The sequence below is a fragment of the Tyto alba genome, unplaced genomic scaffold, assembly GCF_018691265.1.
Source record: "Tyto alba isolate M040663 unplaced genomic scaffold, T.alba_DEE_v4.0 Super-Scaffold_26, whole genome shotgun sequence".
NCBI lineage: Eukaryota > Metazoa > Chordata > Aves > Strigiformes > Tytonidae > Tyto > Tyto alba.
In genome coordinates this window covers 18,887,414-18,913,905 of record NW_024881300.1, presented here as the reverse complement: position 1 = coordinate 18,913,905, position 26,492 = coordinate 18,887,414, and the positions used below count along the sequence as shown (strand labels likewise).

General features: G+C 38.1%; 1 protein-coding gene across 2 annotated transcripts in view; it reads right to left on the bottom strand.

Annotated features, from left to right (window-relative positions):
- The window catches only part of CDH13 (cadherin 13), a 517,510-nt gene that overhangs the window by 401,000 nt on the left and 90,018 nt on the right, over positions 1-26,492 (bottom strand). For both annotated transcript variants that reach the window (XM_032990683.2, XM_032990682.2), the window contains exon 2: positions 17,307-17,418. In XM_032990683.2, the coding sequence (XP_032846574.2) occupies positions 17,307-17,418 (112 nt within the window). The remainder of the gene's footprint in view (positions 1-17,306; positions 17,419-26,492) is intronic.

The window sequence follows — 26,492 nt, the reverse complement described above, 5'->3', positions numbered from 1 at the left end:
AACTCAAAACTCCCAAGCCTTAAGTGCCCTATTCATGTTTCTTTCAAGAACATATTGAATTATTTTAATATTTTCCACATTTTATAAACTACTGTAAAGCCTGGAAAATGTTCTAATCTCCAGTTATTTCCGGCAGTGATCTACTAAGATTCTCACTAACTGAAAACAGATGTAGGAAAGATATTCCCTGCCTCAGAGGTCATATTACTTCTAGCAGTTAGAATTATTTACCAGCTACAGGATGCTTCTGTATGTGGTGTAAATAGGATGCAATTTCAATAATGACCTCCCCTCCCTATTCCACCCAAACAGGCTGTTTTGAGATAGGTTCTGCATCTCATTTAATTTTAGAACAAGAAGGACATGCTGTTTTCTGAAACCTTCTGGTCAGATCTGTTTGTTTGCTTATTCCTGGTCTGTAGGTGGGCTGGTACTTGAAGCGTTTGAGCTCAAGGAAGCAGGTGGGTGGCAGGGACCTCGCTTTCCCTGCTGTACTAATTTCCAAAGACCAAAATAAACATAAAAGAAAGAAGTGCAGCTCACAAAAGGTGTTCAAGCACATGAAATGAGTTCAAAAGCCTCCCGGAGGTAGTGTCTTCCTGAACAGAGAAACTACAGTACTACAGTACTAAAGGAGCAATATTAATTAAAAGTATCTTAATAGTATCTGCTGGAAGACACTTAACAGGGAACTGTCTTTTCCTGGAATTCTCAAAATGTGTCTGTGGCTGAAGACTGGTTAAGGAATGACACAAATGCTGGAATTTCTTTCATAGGAAAGACTTTAAAAAATTTAAATTTTCATGGTTACAGCACATAAGGCATACATTAAGAAAGAATAGCTTTACACTGAGTTTTGTTACTGTGGGACTTGTATATCTCCCAGAAAACAGGATTCCTCTAGAATAAAACCAAGAGAGCCAACAAAAGGTGCTGATTTCATCCTAAAAAGCCCAGTGTCTTCCTCGCTGATGACATGTATCATAAGCATCATTAAAACATAAATTATCGGTATTGATCAGACATTGTCTTGATTGTGAACTAAGTTCACTTTTCATTCCTATACAGCCCCTATGTGGCTGCTGCATCATATTCTTACAAAAATCTAATACTAACTAGTGATTTGGGTATTTTGATTACTAGGGATCCCAGCTCAAAGTATCTTCAGACACACAAAGTATTCACAGTGCTCTCTCACCCTTACACTGAAAAAAATTTTGTCTTCCTGAGAAACATATCCCAAGCTACCTCAAAGCTGAAGCAATCAAGCTCATTAATGAGTCTACATTAGTGAAAGAAAGTCCTGGACTACTGGAACTCAAAGCCCCCGCTCCAGGCCAGCAGAGGTGCATGAGTGACCCGCCTGCATCCCTGCATCCAGGTTGTTGCTTGCACGAGCAACAGGTAGAAGGGCAGCTATACATGAAGCTGAAATGCAGCAGTATGTTTTTAAATCACAGAGCACGGTTAAAGGAACTAAATACATTATACGTGAAATGAGTAAATAAATCCCAAGAAATAGAATTAAGATGAGCATTAGTCAGGAGGGTTTTGAGCATGCCACATACATGGACCAGTTCATCTGAATCTTGCTAATTGCCTTTCAAAGGCCACTTTATCCTATTAAGATTATCCTCAGGAGGCTCAAGACTTTGGGGGCAGCAGGGAAGACTGAAAAACCTAGCCATATTTATCATGCTTAGAAACAAACAGAAATTGATTTTTATTTATCTTATGAACCAAAACCTCTGTTACCTTTCTCTCCTGGTATTTAATCTTTTTTTTTCCTAGCAATATAAATAATGAGACACACCAATTAAGCTGAGGGTAACCTTCTAAAGCAATGAGAGATAAATACCACGATACCAACTTTAGTAAGCAGTACTTGTAATTTCTCTTGTGCACAAGCATTGATACAGATTACATGACAGTTTTAGACTTATTGCTGTGACCAAGCAAAGTATAAATTATGACAGGTCCACATGGATTACAGATGATTTGAAGCAAATCAAAGGCATTAATTTTAATAAGGTGCTTTGTCTCTCTTAAATGCCACTCTTCCTTTATGTAACAGCAGCCACTAAAAATCAATGATCAGAGATCTCTGCATGCAACAGAGCTGTTAACCTCTGGAACTTCAGCCAAAGGAGCCCGTGCAACCAGAGCCACAAACCCATCTTCCAGATTCCTCCTCTAACGCACATCATTTACAATAGCTCTCACCAACAAACTTTACAATTAAAAAAAAAAAAAATGCAACTAATTTTTACTGTTAAAGTCAAATCTACAAATATCTCCCTAAAAGCTACTGTCAGGGATTGCAGTGCCCTACATATTGCTAGATGTAGCAGGACCGCCCGCATCGCAGAGCTAAAATATAAGACTATAAGAGAGATTGAAAATTTAATGAAAACACTTATTATACTTTCAATAACATGGCGATAGTTCAATCTGAGTGTCAGCCAGCTCTCAGTAAAGTCAGTGAGACTTATTTCATTGAAATCAAACAATGTATGATTAGGTCTTCACAGAATTATATGTAATAGTATATTCAAAATTGTAAAGAGTTTCGGGTTGACATCTAAAAGCCTATTTTCCTTCTGGAATTCTGCAATGAAGCTACCATAAAAAAAAAAAAAAAAAAAAAAAGAATCAATACATAATTCAGTATAGTGGAAAGATTATTATAAAGGCTTATTAAATATTGTTCAAAGATTGTGGATAAAGAGATTGAAATCCCTCATTGCTTCAATCATGCTGTACTGACTTATACCAAACACACTGTTTCAGACTACAAAAAACTGTTCCAGGATTCAAAATGGAGCTTTTAACACAGTAGAAGCAGTAACAGCATTATTTCGCAAAAGGGGGTGGCAGGGTGGAAAGGCTCCTAAATCTCAAGACAAATTTTGGTTTTGTACACTGATGTTAACTTTAAATTTAGTTTTTCATTAAGTGTACCAGGACAAGACAAGAGAGCATTTCTTAACATAGTTTGCCAATTTTACTTTCAGGCTAGTACTGTTACTGATAATATCCATCACAATTCTTCGTCTTCCCAACAGGCTGGCAGAAATACCTGAGTAAGTGCTGACTCACACACCTCAACACCTCCTTGTCAAAGTTAATCTGAAATTGATTTTACTTTCCAAAGTTAAAACAGAACTGCATGAAGTCAGCTACAAATAGCATTCACAGATCAGTGTTCAGCAGTTTTTATAATTCCTGTAAGATTTCACGAGTATACCACAGGAGTTTTCTACTAAACCTTTGGAAGCTTCAGATCAAAATAGTCAATTATATTTTTATCTTTCTTTGGGAGGAAAGAAAAAAAAAAAAAAAAAAAAAAAAAAAGACATGTTTTCCCCCATTTTGTTTCAGTTTCTGTAATACCACTAATTAGTTTGTTGTTTTGTTTTGTTTTTTTTTTCACAAAATTGAGAGGGAAGTTCACAGAACAGTATTTACATTCATTACTGAACATCAGACTTTGCAGAGATCAGCTTTGACAGTAGAAGAACTGGCAAGCACCATTGCTAGTTTCAGCATGTCAGAGAAGGATCTTTAAGATCAGGATAATTTATTAGAAGGGAATGAGATACTTCTGTTCAAAAATACTAATTTAAAAATAGTTTGTTCATCCTTGTTTCATTTCTTTCCTTTAAGGGAAGATTTCTCCATTGTTTTCCCATCTGAAGTCTCTGAACTAAATACAGTTGAGGAAGTACGTGCTTGATACATCTACTGATCTTATGGAAATCAAACATTATCACATCAAGCTGAGATGTTAAGATCTGTTCCAATAAAACAGGTGAAATACCAACTATTTGTGTCTTCTGCTGGCATGCAAGACAACAGGCCCAGGTAACACAGCTACATAATCTCCTTTGCTTTTGATAACACTGCTCTTAATAGAGTAAGCCAGATGGCAAATAAATCAGAGTATGGCTTTCTTATAATCTATTCATGAACAAGGAGCAAATGATGTGCAAAGGAAGAGATGTTCAGGATCCTTCAAGGGCATCCATTTTGCTTTTCTCATTTCATAGCAACATCTAAGTTATTAATTTCTCTGCAAAATTTCTATTGTCATTTATCATTAATAATGATCACTTTAGGGCATTCCAGAGAGGAAATGCAGTCTTGTGTTCTAGGGAAATCAATTTACTGACACCATTAGAGCTGTGCAAATAATTTATTTTTGGTTCAGCTGTCAAGCAGAAGGTGTTAAGGAAAAGGATTCCACCAGAATCAAATTCAAAAGAACTACAATTTTCCTGCCAAAACAAAAAAGTTGTTCAATGAAACAGAAAACATTCCTCTTGACAAAGAAAGGTTGGATTTCTAAAAACTGTAGGAAAAATAAGTAAGGTTCCAGAATTACAAAACTGTAAGGCAGAGGAGGAAGCCATGATGTTCTTCATGTATCCAGTAGCTCCAGTATTCCACTAAGACCTGGAAGGCTCCAGTTCAGCTGCTCTGCTTGCTCAAAGCTACTGGAGCATGTACTATCCCCTCTACTTTTTAGTAAACCAATCAGCAAGATGTGTCAGCCCCTTTTGCTGGAGCCGTTTCAGTTATATCTAATTAATCATTGCAGGCAAAAAGAAAAAAAGTCACAGGAATGATACTTTAGCATGTAGCTTGAAAATCCAGAGAACAAGGCACTTTTTCTTCTGCCTCCTGCTGATACCGAAGTTTTAATGTTTCTACATACTTTGAAATCATTATATCCAAATATTCTCCTGCATACATCACAAGCAGGTTCCAGTTACAGTTCCCTGAACACTTATTAAAATACCTATAAAAATACTTATTTTAAAATCACTAATGCTTTTCATAGTTTTAATTATTTATTTAAAAAAAAAAAAAAAAAGACATTTAAAAAGTAGAAGCACTCAGGTGAGCAGGGACCAAAACAACCACCTTTGCTCACATGGAAATGGGCAAGCTACAAGGCTATGGAGCCATTAATTTGATCTATGTATAATTAATCCATATAAAGTGTAACAGTTTCAAAGGAAGGAACAGACAACAGAAGTGTAAAGCAGGGGCATATGTGTATAGTTAAAAGATGTCACTCTCCTGAGTATATGGCACCTGTAGATCCAAGTAAAAGCTCTGCTCATCAGGCAAGCCTAGATGAGAAAACACTGTGTGGCACATATCTCAAAGACTGCCACGAAGTGTCACAGGGAGATAAGTAGACAGGAAAAAGTGAAGCAGGTTTGCTGTCTAGTATGCTGTATTTGCCTGAATTTTGACTTGAGGGCTCTATTCAGTTTTTGTAGGAGGCTTTGTTTGTTTTGGTGGGGTTGTGGTTAACTTTTGTTTAGTTTGGTTTTGGGTTTTTTGGTTTTGTTTTTCTGGTTTTTGGGGGGTTTTTTTGGTTGGTTGGTTGTTTTTGTTTTGTTTTGGTTTTTTTTGTTTGGGTTGTGGGCTTTTTTTGTTTGAAACAACCCAGAAAGGCAGGAGGTGCCATTCTCCCTTCGGCATAGCCCTACCCAGCCAAGTCCTACCCACGGCCAGCTCCGCGTGTGCCATCACTCGCTGCGCCTCACACTGACCCAGCGCCAGCGGGCTGCTGTATGCCGGCCGGGCTAAGCACACCGTGCCTGGGTACCTCCTCATGTTCTTTGGGTCTAAGCAAACTCTTTCAATCCATCTTAGTGGCACTATCTAGTTTGGTTGTCTTGATAGAAATGAGCACTAAAGATTTTTATCTTGACAAACTGGCTCACTCACTGGCTCTCTCCCATCATTACTAAAATGGCAATACTGTATTAAACTCGTGCAGATACTTTCACAGAGAACAAACTGAAAGCAGGGGCTCCTACTGGGTTTTCTAAAGCCCCAGCACTAACGGGAAGACCGTATTATAGACCTTGGCACTAGAGACCAGTATAAGTAGTAAGGCCAGACAGGGAACAATTTTATAACGTCTACCTGTAAACTATTGTTTCCAAACTGGTCGTATTAAGCCTGGCCTTTAATCTTACTTAACAAATATTTATTTCTTTATTAAACTCTTAAATCTGTCAGTTCTCATGGGGGCAGTGCCAGCTGTTCTAGCAAGGGCTGTTCCCTGTCAGCCGTCCTCAGCAGGAGCCCTGCCAGCAGCCTGACTTCCTGAGGCTCTCGCCTACCTACCCACCGGCAGTGGGGGTGTGCAGCACCAGCTTTCACCTATTCTCAGCGCTCATCCCTATCTAGAGTTTCATTATACTTAAAAAGTCATTAAGAGAATATTTAAAAAGACGTCTAGATTTGTTTGCTCAGTTACCTAAAATCCAGTAACGCAGCTAGGAAGAATGAGAGCTTTGGCACAGACTTCTGCAGGAAAACAAAACTTCAGCAGAAACAGCACTGGCCCATGGAAGTTGAACTTCATGCTGTGTTTATGGTTCTGAGCATAATCACTTTGAATCATCTGTTTTGCCACAGAAAACACATGTGCTAGGAAACTTGTATGATTTTTTTTTTTTGTTTTGCATGGTTGCATAGGTAACAGTCACCTTACAATTCTGCCATCGCAAAGCCTTTCACAAAGGGCAAGCATTTTGCATAAGCAAAACCCTGTGCTGAAGCTAATAGAATTTAGGCCTATGGTACACTGAAGTCAAATTTATATAGAGAGTGTGGAGGGAACTTAAGGTGCTGCTTAAATACCTTGCTAAATCAGGATCTAAAGCATAGCCACGGTGCCAGAAAGATTGAAGTCAAATGTGTCCAGCACTCATTCATCGTACAAGTAATTTCGTTTCAATTAATTATCAGCACTAACTGTAGTTAGTATCATACAATTCTGGGAAATGATGCTGACTTATAAAAACACTACTAAGTACTCAATGCCTCATATTTCCAGAAACATTAAGATTAATAGATTTATTATGTAAGTGTTAAAGCTTCTATATTTTAGTTTCTTTTAACTTTATTGGAGAAGCTATTAAAGACAGTGTCTCAAAGAATAAAACTGAAGTGCCAGAAGTAATAATATCATTTTTAATAAAGTTTCTTATTTTGATTTACAGTCGACAAGTTGCTGTTCTATTATGCCAAAAAGCTCATGCCTACCTGCATAAGATTTGACTTTTCTCAGAAGAAACACCAGACCTTACTTAAGCATTGCATTTTCTTATTAATCAGAAGAGTGAACTGATCAGCTCTATTATTAAAGATAATTTTAGATTATTTCCTATATCACAAACCTAACTTTTAAAGTTTATATGAAATGAGCTCTTTGGTTGCAAATTGCACTGTATTGCTCCCACAATACTGCTTTAATTTCTCTAGAAAAATATTGTAAAATCACTATTTGCTATTTTCTTCTGTGTCACACTTGTATTGTTTCTCCACAAATACAAGCCAGGCTGAATACCACTTTCGCCTAGAAAAGTCAAGATCAAAAGCAAAGACAGACATTAAAAAAAAAAAAAAAATAGTAACTAGACAATAAAACGTATTCTTAGGCAACTGAGTTCATGATCTTTCAGCCACAATGAATCCTTGGGAAGCTCCCTAACTGCAATACTTAATAGCTGACAGCTCTTCAAGACAGCTTTAAACCTGAAATGGGCCTGTAAACCATTAAGTTGGTGAAAGTCTGAGTTCTGAAACGTTCCCATTCCCAGAAACTGATATATACTCTTTCTTTCTCTTCCCCAGTATATCTGCCATATAGCATTATGCACCACAGAAATAGGTGCATCTTACTAACAGCAGCTATCCATAATATAACGTGCTGTGAAACATAACGTCAGGAGTACAATTAAAGAACAACAGATTTGGATAGTTAACACTTCACCTGTCAAGCAAACAGCAAAATAAAGGTGACAGATAATGAAAACAAAAATGGTTTAAGGTCACATAAAAGCAACTTATAGCCTTGGCATTGAAACATCTTTATTTTTTATTATGGGAGACAATTCATTTAAAGTATCCTTGTGTTTACAACTTTGATTCAATTTCACAAAAAAAAAAAGCGTACAATTTAGTAAACTATGCTTTGAAAGATATTAAAGACAATGGGAGACCTGAAGCACACTCTTAATCACATTTCCATGATGACAGACCTATAAAAAACTGTGAGCTCTCACACCACAACTCAGTAACTCTTTTAGCCAGAATTAACCATCTTTGTGACCATTCATGGTGTCGAATAGAGCTGGGAGCCCGTACTGTTACACATTTCATATTCCAACAGTGATGTTGCACTGATATTCCAACACAACTTGGGCACAGGCTGTCCTGTTCCATTTCTCCTCTTCAGCCCCAACCTCATTCTTTTGTGACTCTTGTCGGGAGAAAGGGGCACTTGGCCCAGGGTACAACTCACAGCAGCTGACTCGTGAATACCTCTCCCCCTCCAGAGAATACAGCAAGGGACAGGAGAATGGAGAGTGACAAGGAGAGATTCAGAGGGAATGAGTGGGCACCTGAAATTTCCTGAATTAACTCTTCTGGGGAAAGAAACAGATACTTTTTTTGTACATCAACAGTTTCCATATGGTTTGTATAGTATCCTTTATTCTAAGCCTCGCAGCAGAACTGCTTTCCCAAGGCATGATAAAACCATGAAAAGATTGTTCTGCTAACTGTGCAGCATTTATCAGGACCAGAAGATGGATACAGGAAACCAAACATGCCAACGTCACTTTGGTGTCTACACTAGCGTGTATTTATGTTTTTTGCCAAAAGTAAAAAATGTTACATGCACACTATTTTCATAATTCCTTGAATTCTACCTCCCACTATGTATATTTTTTAAAGTTGAAGTTATATTTTTGTATAGGTTGGTGTTAATGTTTTATAAAGGTCAAACTATAGTGGTCTCCCTACTGTTTTATTGTAGGAGTTGGGACCTGGCACTGTAATTAAAATTCCAGCTAAATAAAGTCAGCAGGAGTCCTACTTGTAACCAGGAGATTGGGTTTTCTAGCAAACCAGAGCACATTTTCTGTTGCTGCTAGTTCACTGCCACGCAAAAGAAGGTAAACAAAACCTGCATGCCTGAAGCCATTTACACAATGTTTCTTATTAGTATGGTTAGTATAGAATATATTCTAGATATAGAATATCATATAAATAAAATTTAAAATACACCCATTTTCTACACCCTGCTTTTCAGTATTTTGGCAGAAATTGCAAGAGAGGACAACACAGTTTATACATAAATCTAGATCTAGACAAGGTGTTCACACCACTGTCGATAAGGGATACAAGAGATTCGCCGTTTGCCCTTCAGTAAAATAAACCTGAATCCCTAGCTGCAGTACGGTCCCATGAATCAATTAAATTATTAATATAAGTTCTGGTACTTGGTAGCAAATGTTTCAAAAGTGGCAAAGATATACCAACGCTGACTACAACTTCAGTGTTGAATTTCTCTTTTGATATTGGCTGCCTGTAAGCTGCTCCAGTATTGCCTCCATTTTGCTGCCATTTTAAATGCCCCTCAGTTCTGCTTCAGTTCTCTCCGCAACAAGAAGGTTGCACTGCTGGGGTTTTTTAGTTCTCTTTTTTTTTATTTTTCTTTTTTTTTTTTTTAAGAAAGGAAACAAATCAAAGCTGGTATTGAAAGTGGAAGCCCTGTCTAAAAAGCAGCATCCCAGATCACTATATGAATCATCTTTTAGGCCTTCCCAGGGCTCCCAGTTTTATTTTCACCTTGTTTAAAAAGAAAGATTTTTGTTAAAGATAATCCCTTTTCAGGTACTCTTTTTTAGCCAATTTCTTATTTCAGCAAATCCTATCACTCACCAGGGCTGATATTTCTTCAGGGATTAAAAAAAAAAAAAAACAAAAAAAAAACACAACACAAACATTTTAGTTAATATTCACCTCACAGAACACGACATGCACTTACTCCTCTATCTACAGCTTCACTTGTCTGCCCAAGCAGCAGCAGTAGGTACAAGGCATACAAATATGCACAAAGCCATTCCAAGATGACCAAGGTTTTCAGAATCACTGCATAAAAAGTTACTTTTTCTCTCCCTTCTCTAGAGGAAAGAGTTCAGGTAGATAAACTGAGCAGAGACATAAGACAAAATCAGGAACACTGGCCTCCAGCTAGAAAACAGCACTCAGTCTAATACATTTCCGAAAGACTTTGAGTTTACTCCCAGTGTTACTTATTCTCAGAGCAAGACTAAGAGATCACATGCCACACGAAAGCTATGTAAAAAGGACATGTGTCCTTTAAAGCAGACACTAGCTGATGATACAGACAGATTGCTCTATCCAGGAAAGACTGCTTTAAATAAGGAAGGGGAAAGAAAAACTGCAAGTTGAACCATGAGCATAATTACATTACAAGAGTTATAATTTGATTTGGATTAGCAGAGAGAAATACTAAAAGCTAAGAATTAATTGTGAACTACATCTACAATTATTTTCAAGAATACTTGCATGCTTTAAGATATCATTAACTTAAATGAGATTCTATGTTTAAAGGAAGATTTAACCTCACACACTCCCATTAGTTCTTGCTAAACATCCACACTGCACTTTGAAATGTAATGGAAAAGGTTAGCTAGCCATGATTCTTTCAAATAGTGCTTTCCTAAGATCCACAAATTAAAAGCTCTGTCAGAAATACAGTCTGTGAAAATACAAAGCTACATACTACATAAATACATTAATATCTCACCATGCAGTAATTTGTGTTGCATCTGTTCATCAGATATGAACAACAGCTTCCTCCTGACAAAGCTGGGCTGATGGTGTAGCCTCTTGAGCATGACCCCAGCTCTAAATGATAACCAGAATTCATATGCCCCTACCCCTCATTTCCTTAGGAAGATAACCCTGTTAAATTTTCTCAACCATAAGCAATTAGTGTCAGACTATTTGTTTGCCAATTTTGTCCAAAGCTAAATTACCTACATTTTCAAAAAAAAAAAAAAAAAACAAAACACCAAAAAAACCCACAAAAACAAACAAACAAACAAAACAAAACAAAACACAACACTAAACAGACTTTGGCCTTCCAACATGTTTATACACCTGCAGAAAATGAGGTTGCCTCTTGGCTTGCATTGTTAATCAGTTAGGGAGTTAGCTTAGTTAATTTGATTTTTTTGTTTTGGAATTGCCAACTGGAAATGAACAGAGAAATCTTCCATTGAAGTACCTGGGGACATTATTAATATAAGGTTTGCACAGCACTGAGCAAAAGACCCATCGTGCTAATACTGAGCAGTTGGCCATTGATTTAGACTATTAGAAGAACAGCTGGCATACTTCAGCCAACCAAAGCCTACACGTATTTCAAAAAGTATTATCCACAAAGCATTATGGCTCTTGGAAAGTCTCCAGAAGCAAATTAAATCTTGAACCAAGTAATCTGCAACTTTTATCTTCTTATATCCAGATCAACCTGTTAGAGCATTCAGTGTTACTGAAAATATCCTCACCTACTTTTTTTTTTTTTTTTTTAAAAAACAGGGTTGGATGTTTTTTCTCAACAAAGTAGAGAAGACATTTTCTGAGTTTAGATCCTCATTTTTCCAACTTGGAATTATAATGACAGGAGAAGGTTTCACCAACACATACGGCTTCCCTTCCATTGCTCTATAGAAGCCAAGGACATCCCTGAGAGATTTTGACTTAGCCCTGAAGTTGTTTTTCAGAGACTAAATAATTCTTCCACATTGTGCAGCCTAATGTCCTACCTTTTTAAAAAACAGTTTAATTAAACATATATGTATAAAAATCAAACAGTCCATTTTAAACTCAATTCCCTTCAGGTCCTATTAATAAGTAGACATGCACTGTTTGGAAGACAACTGTCTGACCACCTGGCACTCAACCACCTTTTTTTCCTGTTTTGCTTTGCTTTAATCTTGTGAAGGTTCTTTAGCAGATGATATGATATTCTGTTATGTTGCAACATCAATCGGCATACATTTATTCAGACATATCTGAGATGTTCTATATTAGTTAATCACAATACATATTTGCAACACATATGAAGACAACTTTCTCCCTCTGTGTAAGAGCTAGGCATCAAACTTCAATTAAAAAGGAATGCCTTGGCTATTTAAGTGCAAAAGGATCTTCCCTTTCAAGATCCTCCTCGCTCTGCCTCTGTGAACATGTTGCAAAGTTTCCAGTCTCCCACTATAAAAATTACTTCCACAACTTTTCAACCTTCTTGCATACCCCCAGATATTTCCTGGAGTTTTAGTAACATGAGCTTGGCTTCCTACAGCCATTTTGGTGGGAATAGTGTGATTAATAGATATCTCTAATGTTTGGCTTCAAATCCTGACTGATATTTCTGTCCACATGGCATAACAGAGTCCCAGATGCCTGGTCTTAATTATGTATCCAAGTGTCACAACTGAAGCTCTGGTATTCAAGTTCTATACATGGGTACATGCACATAAAGATATATTTTAGACTATAAAAAACATTCTGCTATCTGGGTAGAAAAGTTGAGACACATTTCTGTAGAACCTGCTACCACATGCCAAACACAGGAACCAAGTAGTTTTCCAACAGTTTCTAAAGAAGTACATTTCTTAACATAGTCAGTGATTTATGTGAAATGAAAGTAATTTTAAGATGTTTGTAGAATTCAAAATGCTTTAAAGACCTCTGTGTTTTGAAAAGCCACAACTATTTCAACAAGGATGCACTACAAATATGTACACTTGGATAGGTGAAAAATCCATAGTTATCTAGCTGTTTCCCAAAAGTCCAGACACTTTTCCCTGCAAGAAATTACTAAGCCAAAAATCCTACCTCATTAAATTACTAAGCCAAAAATCCTACCTTGTGTTAGAACTATGTAGATGGTTTTCCATATTATAGTATGTTGAATTACGGTGCCACATTGGCTCTATACAAGCTGAAGAAAAAGTGAAGCAGGGGGAGAGGAATCAAGTGTGTGTGATAACACACATTTTATGGATCAGAATAAACAAGGGAGTAACAGCAGTAATATTGACAGAATGAAACAGTCACAGAGAGAGGCTATCTGTACAGTCAAATGGCATGGTAATCAAGGGGAAGAGAAGATGTGATAAATCACAAATCTCACATGGCATCATCTGAGGATCAATAGGAAATGTTTGATGTGAGCATGATTGGTGCTGTGATCCATGTACACCCGTGATTTTGCAATAGTAGGAATGGTCTTCTCTGATCTTTCCACACGCATTATTCGGTTTGAACAAAAGAAATTTTGTTGGAGGCTACAGCTTTGCTAGACAACAGAAGAACTGCCTTTCAGCATTAATGATAAGCAGACTAATATATTTCCCATCATATGAGTAAACAAAGATTTTCAGTATGGTTGAACAGAAAATTCTTTGTTAAAATCTACAGAATAAAAAAGTACCCAAATGCAGACAGACAAAATCCTGATCTTGAAGCAGCTCAAGCTCTGAAACATGCAATCTATCACGTAAGAGACAGAAGAGGTCAGCCATTAATTAACATCCAAATTAAAGCTTTTCAAGTAAGGGTAAAAACTTCCTTTGTTTTGACATTTAAATCACTGGCAATGTATTCCCCAGTTTAGTATGCACAACACATCACCTAACGTCTGTATGTTAATTGCCTCAATTTTTCAAGTGCACTATTTGATTCATTGTCAATTAAAAATACCCCCAAAAGCCAAGACTCATGTATGTTAAGTATAAACATGATTAATGTAACACAATTACATTTCCACATTTGATGAGTCTGATTAGGAACTTTCTATCAGCCTACCATGACTGAACATTGTCACTACCAGTGACCTGTCAGCCTTGCCGAAGACAAGCTTTCTGATGGGGAAGCATTTCTGGGCCACAAATGTTTCAGAAAGGTATAAAACCTGTAATTAAATCCTGTTAATTATTGCTTTATCAAGAATATAGCATTCTTTATGATCTTCTCTATTTGATTGCAGAAGATGGTGCTAGATCTAAACTAAAAAAAAAAAAAAAATACAGTAATGCAACTGCTTGCTAAAACAATAATTATGTGGACAGACCCTCTAATATTTTAGAAAGTGACTCTATGAATCCTATCCCACTACATCATGGGAACATCTGTTTTAAGAAAACAGAACTCAGGGAAACAAACTGGTCAGATCAAAAGTAGGAGAGCAATGCCTGATCTTGTGGTCACAGAAAACACAAGGTATAAGGAGATAAAGGTGTCTGATGACAAAAAAGTCAAAAGTTAGGAAGAATAAACAACAAAATTAGGAAAATAAAATAATCGAAGTCTGGATGTTGCTATTAAGTGAGATGCAATGGTAAATCAAAAAAAAAGCAGTTCAGCCTGAGCACAGTGAAATAGAAGCTAAGAAATAGCAACTGAATTCCAGTGAAACTAATGGGATGGAGGCTATGCATACACAACTGGACTGATATAATTTTTATGGCCAACTGATGGGTAGAATTTGATAAGAATTGGTACAAATCAAAATAAGTAGTAAGATAAAATTCTGCACCCTCACTTTGGGCTTCTCTTCCTTCTTCTTCCATCAGTAAATGTAAAGTTGCTGTATGTAGAATTAACAAATACATAAGAACCAGTCATAACATATATTTATTTACAAGGGAGAAACACATGACGAAATGTACAGTCAGTCCTTGTTTAAATTGAAAAATTAAAAAAAAAAAAAAGAAAAAAAAAAAGAGACTAGTTTATTGTACTTCAGAAAAGAATTAAGGAGGTCCTTGGCTTATCAAGAACTACAGAAACAATCACTGCTATAGGCCTGCTTTGCACATTCGCTTTATTAATTTACATAGCCCTGGTAAGCCTCACATTGCAATGCAACTGCTAAATTACACCGCTCTTAGGTAATGGGTATAAAAAGATGAAAGAGCATGCAAAGTGTATTCAAACAGACAATTAAAAATATCCATTCCGTTGACAGCTAAAATGAAGAAACTGTGCAGAGGTTTAATGCTGCTGCATGAAGGGCATACTGTTTACGAGTGATTGAATTAACTAGAATCATGCATCGACAGTCTGCCTTTGTCGAACATTACATATTAAGCCAATTTATTGTCTGCTTATTAAAATAATTTAATTCTGAAGATTGTTTCCAGGCATTTCTAAATCTCCTCCTGCTCTTCCCTCCTTCTCACATTAATGATGGCATCTTAATTACTGTGCTAGTTTCACACCAGTGCAATTTGCTGGGTCACCACAGAGCAGCCCAGACAACTTTGGCCTAACCAACTCATCCTCTAGGTGTTTGGGAGGACAAGCACAAATCAGCAGGAGATCTGGCCAAACACACTACAGCCTCAAGGTTCTGAAGGAGCCAAAGATTACAACAAAGGTTATTTTTTATTCAACTTAACACTAACTTGTTAATGTTACTTTTCTTTGCATAGGTCTTCAAATATGCATGCTTATTACATCTATTATACTTCCTATATTCTAAGAATTTCTACTTTTAATCATGTAGGAATGATGTGTTTGTCAACTCTAAAACAAGAATTTCAAAGGAAAAAAAAATTGCCTAAAGAAACTAGAAGTTTGAAATGTCTCTTCTAAACTGAGTAACAATTTCACATCTCTGTGAATAGGATTTACTACTTATGGTCCAGATTTCCTCCAAAAATGCAACTCAGACTGAGTAACTTATCAAAATGCTTAGACTAAAAATGTTATCCTAAAAGTTTAATTTAGCACCTGTTAAGGACTGAATGACTTAAACTTAAGAGAGTCATTTCACTAGACACTGGCAACTAATTCTGACATTTCATTTTGAAAAGTTAGTGCTATTTTAAAATGAACATGCACAGATTACACCTTTATCCAAACACTGATAATAGTGAAAATATATCAATATGTAGTAGTAATATCTGGAGGGAACTGAGATGGGAAATGTGTGCATTTAATGAGTAATATTGCTTTGCATTTTTTGATTTCACCAAACTATCACCATGTATCACATTGTAGGATCTAGATAAGCAACCTAGATAGGATCTAGATGGAAGAAGGGCCCAAGAAAGCTGATTAATATTCAAGGATGACCTCCTCCAAGCTTGGGAGCGATGCATCCTGACAAAGAGGAAGTCAGGCAAAACCACTGAGGCCTGCATGTGGAACAAGGAGCTTCTGGATGAACTCAAACACAAAAATGAAGCCTGCAGAGGGTGGAAGTAAGGACAAATAGCCTGAGAGGAATACAGAGGAATTGTCTGAGCAGCCAAGGAACAGGGTAAGGAAGAAATTCTTTACTGTGAGGGTGGTGAGGTGCTGGCACAGGATGCCCAGAGCAGCTGTGGGTGCCCCCTCCCTGGAAGGGTTCAAGGCCAGGTTGGACGGGGCTGGGAACACCCTGGGCTGGGGGAAGGGGGCCCTCCTGGGGCAGAGGGGTTGGGACTAGCTGGTGTTTAAGGTCCCTTCCAACTCAAAACATTCTGTGATATTGTATATAGATGCCAAGCACTACTATCTCATACTGCATACACAGAAGAATTCCTAGCTCAACAGCAAGCAACCAAGCATGACAAAGAAACTATCAGTAATATGTATCACATGTAAAAATGTGTGTTTGGAAGTTATAAAAATGGCAGCACTTAGTATCTTTTTTAAGGCGTCAAAATCATTGACCACTGGATAAAGTACTACACCAGTTCGACATGCTTGAAGTCCTAAAGCCACAGAACTGAATGAACAAGTTGTAACACTTGCTCACTGAAGTATTTGAATGAACTAACACCAAGACTGAAAGATTGTTAAATATCCTTCAGTTTAATGCTTTGAGTACACAGTGACAGATTGGATTTTATAACATGACACCTGGTCATTGGAAGTATTACCGAATATCCCAGTTGTAAGACACGTGTAGTAACAATTTGCTAAAACTGATGATCACAAGATTCATCCAGCCTCCTCTGAATTTCATGTAAAGACTTGGACTTGCACTGGATATAAATGAAACTTTTAAGATATCAGCTTCTAAATCTGAGTTGCAGAGCTGAATCAATAATGAAGTGTTGATAGGCAAGCCCTAACTTCCAAGGTTATAGGAAAGACTATCAAAAAAATTCAGAGCAAATTTACTTTTGAAAAAGTGTATGATTCTAAGTTTTCACAATATTCATATTATGCTGGATGATTATATATTGTATTTTGCCATCTCTAATACATGGAACAGAGTAAAGCCTGTAGAGTTATAGGATTAATGCAGAGAAACTCAGACAGACTCATAGTAATATTCAAAATCCTATGTACTCAAAAAAAAAAAAAAAAAAAGCTTTTTGATAAATGGCAGGCGAGATATGAATACATAAGCAATTCTGATTTTTGCACAATAGTAATATATGAAAATAACATACGGTTCAGAACTGGCTGGTCCTCTGTGAATTCAAATGGCTGTTCGATATAAAAAACCTTTTGCTGGAACCCAGGGACACATTCTAAATCTTCTGCACATGCAAGCAGCAGAACCTAAGGAAAAAAAAGAAAATGGACTTTTAACATCCACTCATTCATCCATCATGTTGGCTTCTGGGAATGATACTGGGTTTAGACTCAGTGCTCATAAAACAAAACATTGGCCTCCATGCTCATAAAACAAAATATCCATCACATCATACTTCCCCTTCAAATATTGCTAAACAATTTTTTATGTAAGGTTTCTGCTTTTATATATGCAGGCTGGCATGAAAAATTACAAAATAGTAGCTGTCAAGGTTAAGTTCAGTTCACATTATCAATAAAGGATATTACTGGTCTTTGTGAAAACACAGGATGTAATGTTGTTCCTAAAAATCACATGTGAATACAGTTTCACTTAAATATATGCTTAAATTAAGCACTAAATTGATTTAAATAATTGATAAACTAGGGTCTGCAAACTTAGTTTCAAAAAGTTGATCACCAAGTTACAGAAGGAATTCCATAAGCAAGGGTGAAGTTTTACATCATGGAAGTTTCCTTTATAAAAGAACTTCTTTCTTAACAAATGTAAACTGTTGGCTTTTTTTTTATTTAATTTCATTTTTTCCTCTCTGAGCCACGCTTTGTCCATCTTCCCTGTAATAAAAAACTAGTTTACACCAAGGGAAGAGTTGAATACAGTTTGTGTCACTGTTAGTACGTGGTCACCAAAGTTCCCTGTCACCACAAGAACACCTTAGCAAAGGATGAAGCTTAAATTCAAAATAAAATTGGCTGGACATAGGTACAGTATTAATCTCAGTCTCTGAGGGGTTGTGTTCTATCCCTGAATAGAGACAACAACCTGAAAGGCTAGTTTTCTCAGCAACTTTTAAATAAGAGCATGGGGATAAGAATATCCAGAAAGAGGCAGCAAAAAAAAAAAAAAAAAAAAAAAAAAACACCACCCCAACTTTAAGAGGTTAAAGAGAAAGGCAAATGTAGCAAAGTTCAAGAGTAGGGAAATCCAAATCTGTATTTTTCAACCTCGATGTGTGTAACCACATTTTCAAAAGAAATTTCTGCTTCAGAATCTCCAAAGGTGTTTTTCACAACCTGACTTTCAGTTGATGTACAGAGTACTCTGATCTCAACATTATGGCCGATCTGCTACTTGTTGGACAGCCAAAGAAAAATTAAGTAGAGAGGACACATGTAGTGACCAAGAAGAAAGTGGTCAAACACAATGGTTCTGAGTAACATTTGCTCTAAAATTCAAGTGGCCCTGCACAAATGGGTCTATTTACCCAACGCACCCTCAACATGTGATGATAATTTTGCAAATAAAACTCTTCAACTGTAAAGTGAGGACAATTTCTCCCTTATACCACACAGATGAATGCTGAAGGCTCCTTTCTCCTTCACCAGCTCATGTGACTAACTGTACTTTTACTTCTCCCAACCCAATACCAACATCTCACACATTTCTCAGTTCTACCTCCACCACATTATTAACTAGGTAGGATGATCCTGATCCTACAGAGATGTCCTGAAAAATTTTAACATCTGCATGTTTCCCTCTTAACCATCTTTCATAGCCCATTCGCTGCATCAGAGCAATACACTATCTACTCTCTCCCTTCATGCACTTCACACTCACTGTAAGTTTTATGTGATCCCATTTACGAAAACCAAAGACAGCAATACTCCACCTGGTCTGCATTAGTTCTTCTTATTGAAACCAACTGCTGGATCATTTGTTTCATGTCACTGACATTTGCTATAAAAGCTTGGCTAGAAGTGCTAACAGACTGTGAGAAACAGCCAGAATATTTCATGACAATTAAGCTGGTGGTACTCAAATGCAGCAGATGGATGCCTTTGCCTTCCATCGTGACCTGCTCTATGTTTGTCCCTTTGAAGGATTAACCAAGAAAGACTTAAAGGAATACACCAGTCAAAGCACAATACACTTGACTACTATTCACTTCCATATATCCGCATAACTGCTGCCTTTCTTACAAAGGCTTAAAAAACAGTGTCCAATTCCTCATTCAATTATTGACATTGATACATTGATTTTATTGGAGATTCTGGACTCTATACAGTTTGAGAATTGGACAAGTCCTATTTGATCTGCCAGTAAGAGACATCTGCCAATGTGAACTGACACATTTAGAGCCTGACCTCAAAACTGTTCATAAAACTTGATTATGGATTATTAAACAAAATAGTTTTATATGCATTTAAATGGTCACATACACAGGCAGACAGACACACATTTTCTGTATGCACAGGTGCAATTTTAAAGTACCTGCCTTTCTGACTCATGGTGTTACTGAATGAATATGCATAAAAATGCAATCACAGCAGAAGGAATATCCTTACAATCTCAAGATGCAAGCAAGGACTGAAGCAAAAATTATATAACAAGTCCACACCAGAAAAGTAGCCCAAGCAACATATACTGAAATTTAACTACAAACATCTCTTCCCCTAAAGGATTAACACAGCAAGTAAGAGACAAATCATGTTCTGATCTCTCAGCTACTGGCATCCTAAAGTTGAAACTCTTGTCTTACAGAGCTATAAATAAAATGCCTGCTTTGGACATCATCTGTGTCAGTACATAGAGAAGGGAATATGTCTACTTTATCAGATTTGTGACAGTGTAAGTTGACTTTAAAATCTGGGCAATCTAAATAGGTCATGAGTTAACTTCTGTAAGCCTGGTACAGAAGCCTCACATAATACAGATGTAGCAAATAGAAAATGACCTTTACTCCCTTTGAAATAATTACAAGACTCAGGCTTGGCCTTGCTGTGAAATGGAACATTTTATTCTACTTGTGCAATTCCAGGCACTTTCTTCTCAACATGTCAGACAAGATGTTAAATTTGTCACCACACTAAGAATTTTTAATTAATTATCTTTTAAGAAGACAATTATTCTTTTAGATTATTTTTCTCATGACGAAACTTCTGTTGAGCAAAATTTCTACCTCATTAAAATAATTTCTGTTGAGGTTCTTCACTTTGTGGAAAAGAGTCCTTAAAAATACTGTGAAAAAATAAGCCAAGCAGATACATGTTGAAGGCAAAGAGACTATTCAAAGAAGAACACATTCTGAATATAAGTACCATGTAGATTTCATACTTTTGGGTATAATAAAAGGGCTTATGGGCTGATAGCTGTCTAAAGAAAAACTGCACCTAAATATACTGAAAATAATGTTTGAGTATCATATATGTAGGATTCAGAATATATAAATGTTGTTCACACATCTAGTCATGTAAATACTGGGCAAGTAGTACAAAAGGATCCTTCACCCACTACTAAGGAAAAAAACCCTCATTCCTGAAAGAATATGACAATTATGCAGCAAACATCATTCACTCATGAAAATCTAAAGGGGTAGAAGTCTGAAAAGCAAACCAGGGAGTTGTGACTACTCAGACCTACAGATCCTGTATTCACTGACAAGCAAAATCAAAGTTCTTCATAACAAGTAGGTTATGAGAAGCTTTTCAGAAATGTACAGAGCGAAGACTCTTTTTTAATATCCTGGCAATTTGTCTTTCTGAATTTATTACCAGTCACTGTAAGGAAATGTCACTAGTTAGATAACTCTTGTGCAAGTTTGGTCACTGGACTAGAACTATACTTCTGATGAGGTATCAAGCCTATGAAACACCTTTTTTTTTTTTTTTTACTTAATAAAACAGCACACACATGCTGGCCACCTTGACTGACCTCAACATTTGCACTGAAAGCTGCTCACTTAGAACATGGATTGGAAAGCAAAAGAGGATGGCAATTTTATACTATACTGCATAGGAAATTAAGAAAACCCCTGATGTTAAAGTACCTTTGGGTATTACCACATCTCAAAAAGCAGGACTCTTCTACCTCCTCTGCTAGCAACTGAAAGTCTCTGAAATGACCTTCCAAAAGAATTTCAAAACCTTTATGTCCCATTTGACTTGCCCAGTTTCTGCACATGAAGCAACTCCATTCAGGTTTGATTGGCCACATCCTCACTCTGGAAATGAATTTTCTCACCATTTACTATAAACACTCTCATATTTCATTAGCCCTACCTGTATGAGATCAACTATCACAAAAATGCAAGCCTCAGAATATTAATTGCATTTCTCACACATTCTTATGGTGTGAAATTCATCCTTGTGCAAGGCTTTATTTCATTAGAGATGTAAATGGTGCAGACACCTGTGGAAACCATCTGCCCAGACATGAATTTTACACAGAATAAATGCAAACAAATCTCATTTTAGAGGGCAATATTCTGTAGGACCACATTTTACCTGTGGCTTCATGAGAGTAATTTGAAATACAAACAAACTAATACAAAACTCCACATGAGAAGAGCTGAAATATAAATCACAGTCATATTTAATAATAATCTCAAAAGTTCAAAAATTATGAGTCACTTCCTGAGAAGATTTTGGTTGTGAGGGGTTTTTTGGTGGTTTTCTTTTTGTGGTTTTTTTTTTTTTGTTGTTGTTGTTTGGGGTTTTTTGGGAGAGTTTGGGGGTTTGGTTTTTTTTTTTTTTGTTTTGGGGTTTTTTTTTGAGTTTTTGGTGGGGGTTTTTTGGAAGTATGATTTTGGGATTTCTTTTTTATTCATTTGACTAATTTACTTGGAATGGAGTATTGAAAATTTATGCTTCCAAGCTTTTCTGTGGAAACATGAGAACTAGAAATTTGCTTTTTGCATATGAAAACTTCATATTTTCATATAAAATACGGTGATCTTAAAAGCTGAGAACTGAGAGGAAAAAAAAGTAATCAGAATAATGAGAACTGCCAACACTGAATTAAATTGCACATGACAAAATATTTTTATCATGCAGATCAAGAACTTTGAATCTTAAAACCCTTTTTCTTCTTCAGGTGCTGCAACACAAGACCGACAACATTGGATAGAGAAGCCGCCATCAGAGAAGAAAAACAAGTAACAAGCAGTACACAGTCACAACAATTTGCAGAGAAATAATGAAATCTTGCCTTCACTGAAGTCAGTAAGAATTATTCATTGATTTTAGGTTTTTACTCAAGATTTAAATGAGGGAGTTATTTAAATGAAATTAAGAGAGGGATACTTAAATAGAATAAAGAGAACACTGCTTTAAGTAAGGCTCTGATTCTGCATTATGCAGACTCCAATTAGAGTGTCAGAAGGTCCTAAGGCAATTGTTTCATCAAATCACATACAGACTGGACATGAAGTTCTCCTTGTCTTCTGTATTTTACAACAGCAGTTGGAACAGAAAAAAAAAAAAAAAAAAACACAAACAAAAAACCTCAAAAGCCTGAAAAACTTATCCTCTGATTGGCATAATTAACAAAGGTATTTTAGCATTGCATAAAGGTATTCTGAATTATTTATCTCTGAAAGTGATTAAATTAAATAAAACACTCAGTTCCCTTGTATTAATTTGATTTCTGGACCACTACAATATGGGGGAATTTTCTTATTCAATATTTTCATTTGGAAGGGAAAGTTTTCACTGTTTTAGGCTTTAACCTCTCTTCTTTTTATCAGGAAAGAGGTTCAGACAAGGAGTATTCACCATCTCTACAGCTCTACCTCTAAATCTGATAGTGAATTCCAGTCATTTTTGTAAGAAATGCTATTAAGATTTGGCACTAAGATTCTTCAAGGATGATAAATATTCTTTTAAAAGGCCTACGTATCCATTTACCGCATAGCTCTGTCCTAAAAGTGAAAGTCACACTTGGAGTACTGAAGAGTGGGCTATGAAAATGCAAATTAGAATGACTTTATTGGCTCAAATGAATTCAGTTCTCCCGTCACTAAGCCGTGTGACTGCAGCAGGCATCCATTAACTGGAAACAAAATATGACAAACTCTTTTGTGAAACTATCTAGCACAGGAGCTTTCTTTTTATGAACATTTTCCTTGTGAAAGTATGTTTATTATAAGAATTTTATCACATATTCAGTAAAAAGTGTGCATCTTCCATAAATCTGAAAATCTTGTTAAGTTATTCAGGAAGTAATTTACCAGCACTAGTGTCTGAACAGACAGCTTCTTTCCTTTTGAAATTCAAGATTTTTAGAAGAAGCTCTATCAGTTTGCTAAAATATGACCCCCAGGGTCTGTTCAGAGCCCGAAGCAACTCTGGAATCCACACTGCTTAGGGTGAAGAAGGATAATACAAGAAGTGTACTGGAAAGTATGGGAGCGCTTCCATGGCGCTCCCATTTGAAGCCAGAGTTGTGGCAGTTCCTTTCATCCCAGGTGCTGTCCTGCCTGGAAGCCAATCACTATTCCTACTGCTCTTCCAGTCACATCTGCTCCCTGAATCAAGTCACTGGGTAGCTCCGTGAAAGCCATTGCCCGCAGAATCGTGTGGCTGGAAAAGCATGGTTGAGTGCGAGACCGCCAGTCTGGACAACAATCTGGTTAAGCTGCAGTGAAACTGCACCCTAAAGTTAAGTTTATTTAAAAACTCTTATTAACACATCTTTCATGCATCAGAACATGAGCTAGTTTAGAGTAACCTTGACTTGGGAACCCAGAAAAGCCTTATACAGGCCTGGAAGGAATCACTTCTGGTGTTACAAGCAGTCACAACATACAGACTCTTGGCCAGATCACTTGGATCCTGATCATAAATAATTCTTCCTGCACTCCATAATTCTGGACCCTTATTCTGATGGTCATTTTGTAGCTTCCAGAATAAACTTGTTCATGGTTAATTTACAGTCATTTATTTTTGTACAACTCTGGTCTAATAACTTAATTAACCTTTCTCATCTCCAAGTCTTCAATTTATTAGGCTAGACAAACCAAGCACTTTCAATATCCTTCTATAAGGATACATTCCTGTCCTGGGTTGAGTGAGTGGTGGAGTTTTTTGGTGGCAGGGGAGGGGGCTATCGGGGCGGCCCCCTGTGAGAAGCTTCTCGAAGCTCCCCCAGCTCCACGTCAGCTCCACTTTTGTTTGGGAAATTGAGCCAATCGGCTGCGCCTCTGCGATAATGTATTTAAGAAGGGACGTGGTGACGGGCAGTCGGACTGGTGAGGAGGAGTTGCTGCAGCTGCATGAACACCAAGGTCAGTGGAGGAACGGAGGAAGAAAGGAGGGGGGAGGTGTGCTGGAGCAGAGACCCCCCCTGTATCCTGTGGTGAGACAGCAGGGCGGCCCCCCCCGCCACCCATGAAGATCTACAGTGGAGCAGACATTGATTTACGGCCTGTGGCTTCTGCTTGCCTGATCAAGGTGCTGTGCCTGAAGAAGGCCGGGGTCTGATGGGAAAAGGTAGCCCCGGTGCTGTAATTCAGTGCTGGGAGGATTGCAGCATGCAGGGGAGTCCCACACCGGAGCAGCTCGGGAAGGGCTGCAGCCATGGGAGGGAATCCAGTCGGAGGAAGTTAGTGACCCATGACAGAGCAGTGTGGGAACGCTGCGGCCTGTGGGAAGAATTCATGTCGGAGAAAGTTTGTGGAGGAATGTCTCCTGTGAGAGGGGGACCACGATGGAGCAGGAAGAACAAGTTCCGGACACTCCCCTCACCAAACATGAAGAAAGTGGCAGCGCTGACTGCACCCCCCATTCCCTGCCCCTGTGCCACTGGGGGAGGAGGTAGAGATATCAGGAGCAGAGCTGAGCCCAGGAAGAAGGGAGGGGTGGAGGGAAGGTGTTCTTAAGATGTGCCAATGCTTCTCACTGTCCTACTCTGTTATGTGTTGTTAGTGTCTGTAATAAATGTATGTTCTTTTTTTCTTCCCCTAATGAGTCTGCCTTTTGCTCGTGATCATAAAGGGGAATTTTTCCCCATCCCAGTCCTATCTCGAACACCAAGCCTGGCTCTCTGTCCCTTCTCATTGCTGGAGGGGGAGGGAGAGAGAGCTGCTGCATTGTGGTTGGCTGTCAATCAGGCCTAAACCACGACAATTCCTTTGATCATCTTGGTAACCTTTCATTGTGCCTGCTTATGTTTGCACATGTGTGAAATACACAAAGAATTCCAGATAAGTGTTCTCCAGGGTCTAGTAAGTGATATTAATAATTCCCTAAGCCAAAAATATGTTGCCTAATGCTTCCTAAAATTCCACTTTTCCTTTTTAAAGTCTTGTCATACTGCTGGATCACAATCATTCCAAAATTAACTAACACACAAAGACCTGAAAAATGTGACATCAATAGAGATATTGCCTCTATTTAGCTACAAGAATGTTAAGCAGCTTTTGTAAACAGAGTCAGGATTAATCTTTATGAAATGCAAACACAGATGCAAACCCGCATGCACTGCTAAGTTTATGCCCTTTCTGACCAGATGGGAACCAACCCTGCTCAAAAGTGGTAGGCATCCTACAGCGCAGAACCCAGCCTTAACCTTCCCTCTCAATAGAGCTTATTAGCTGAAACTCAGGATTTGCTGATAGATGATGACTTCCAGACTCAACATGGCTTGCAGCTATAGGGCTCAGAATGCAGTTACAGTTTCATCTACATTGATATATCTGAACATTGTTCAGATTTTCATAATCCAGGCAATAGCTATCATCCTGGTTCATTAATCACAGAATGGTTTGGGTTGGAAGGGACCTTCAAGATCAGCTAGATCCAACCCCCTGCCACAGGCAGGGCCCCCTTCCCCCAGCCCAGGGGGCTCCCAGCCCCGTCCAACCTGGCCTTGAACCCTTCCAGGGAGGGGGCACCCACAGCTGCTCTGGGCACCCTGGGCCAGCGCCTCACCCCCCGCACAGGGAAGAATTTCTGCCTTAGATCTCATCTAAATCTCCCCTCTTTCAGTTTATAACCATTACCCCTCGTCCTACCCCCACACCCACTGATAAAGAGTCCCTCCCCCCCTTCCCTGTCCCCCCTTTAAGCCCTGGGAGGCCGCTCGAAGGTCTCCCCGGAGCCTTCTCTTCTCCAGGCTGAACCCCCCCAACTCTCTCAGCCCGGCCCCCCAGGGGAGCTGCTCCAGCCCCCCCAGCATCTCCGTGGCCTCCTCTGGCCCCGCTCGAGCAGCTCCGTGTCCTTCTGCTGTTGGGGGCCCCCGAGCTGGCCCCAGCACTGCAGGGGGGTCTCCCCAGAGCGGAGCAGAGGGGGAGAATCCCCTCCCTCAGCCTGCTGGTCACAGC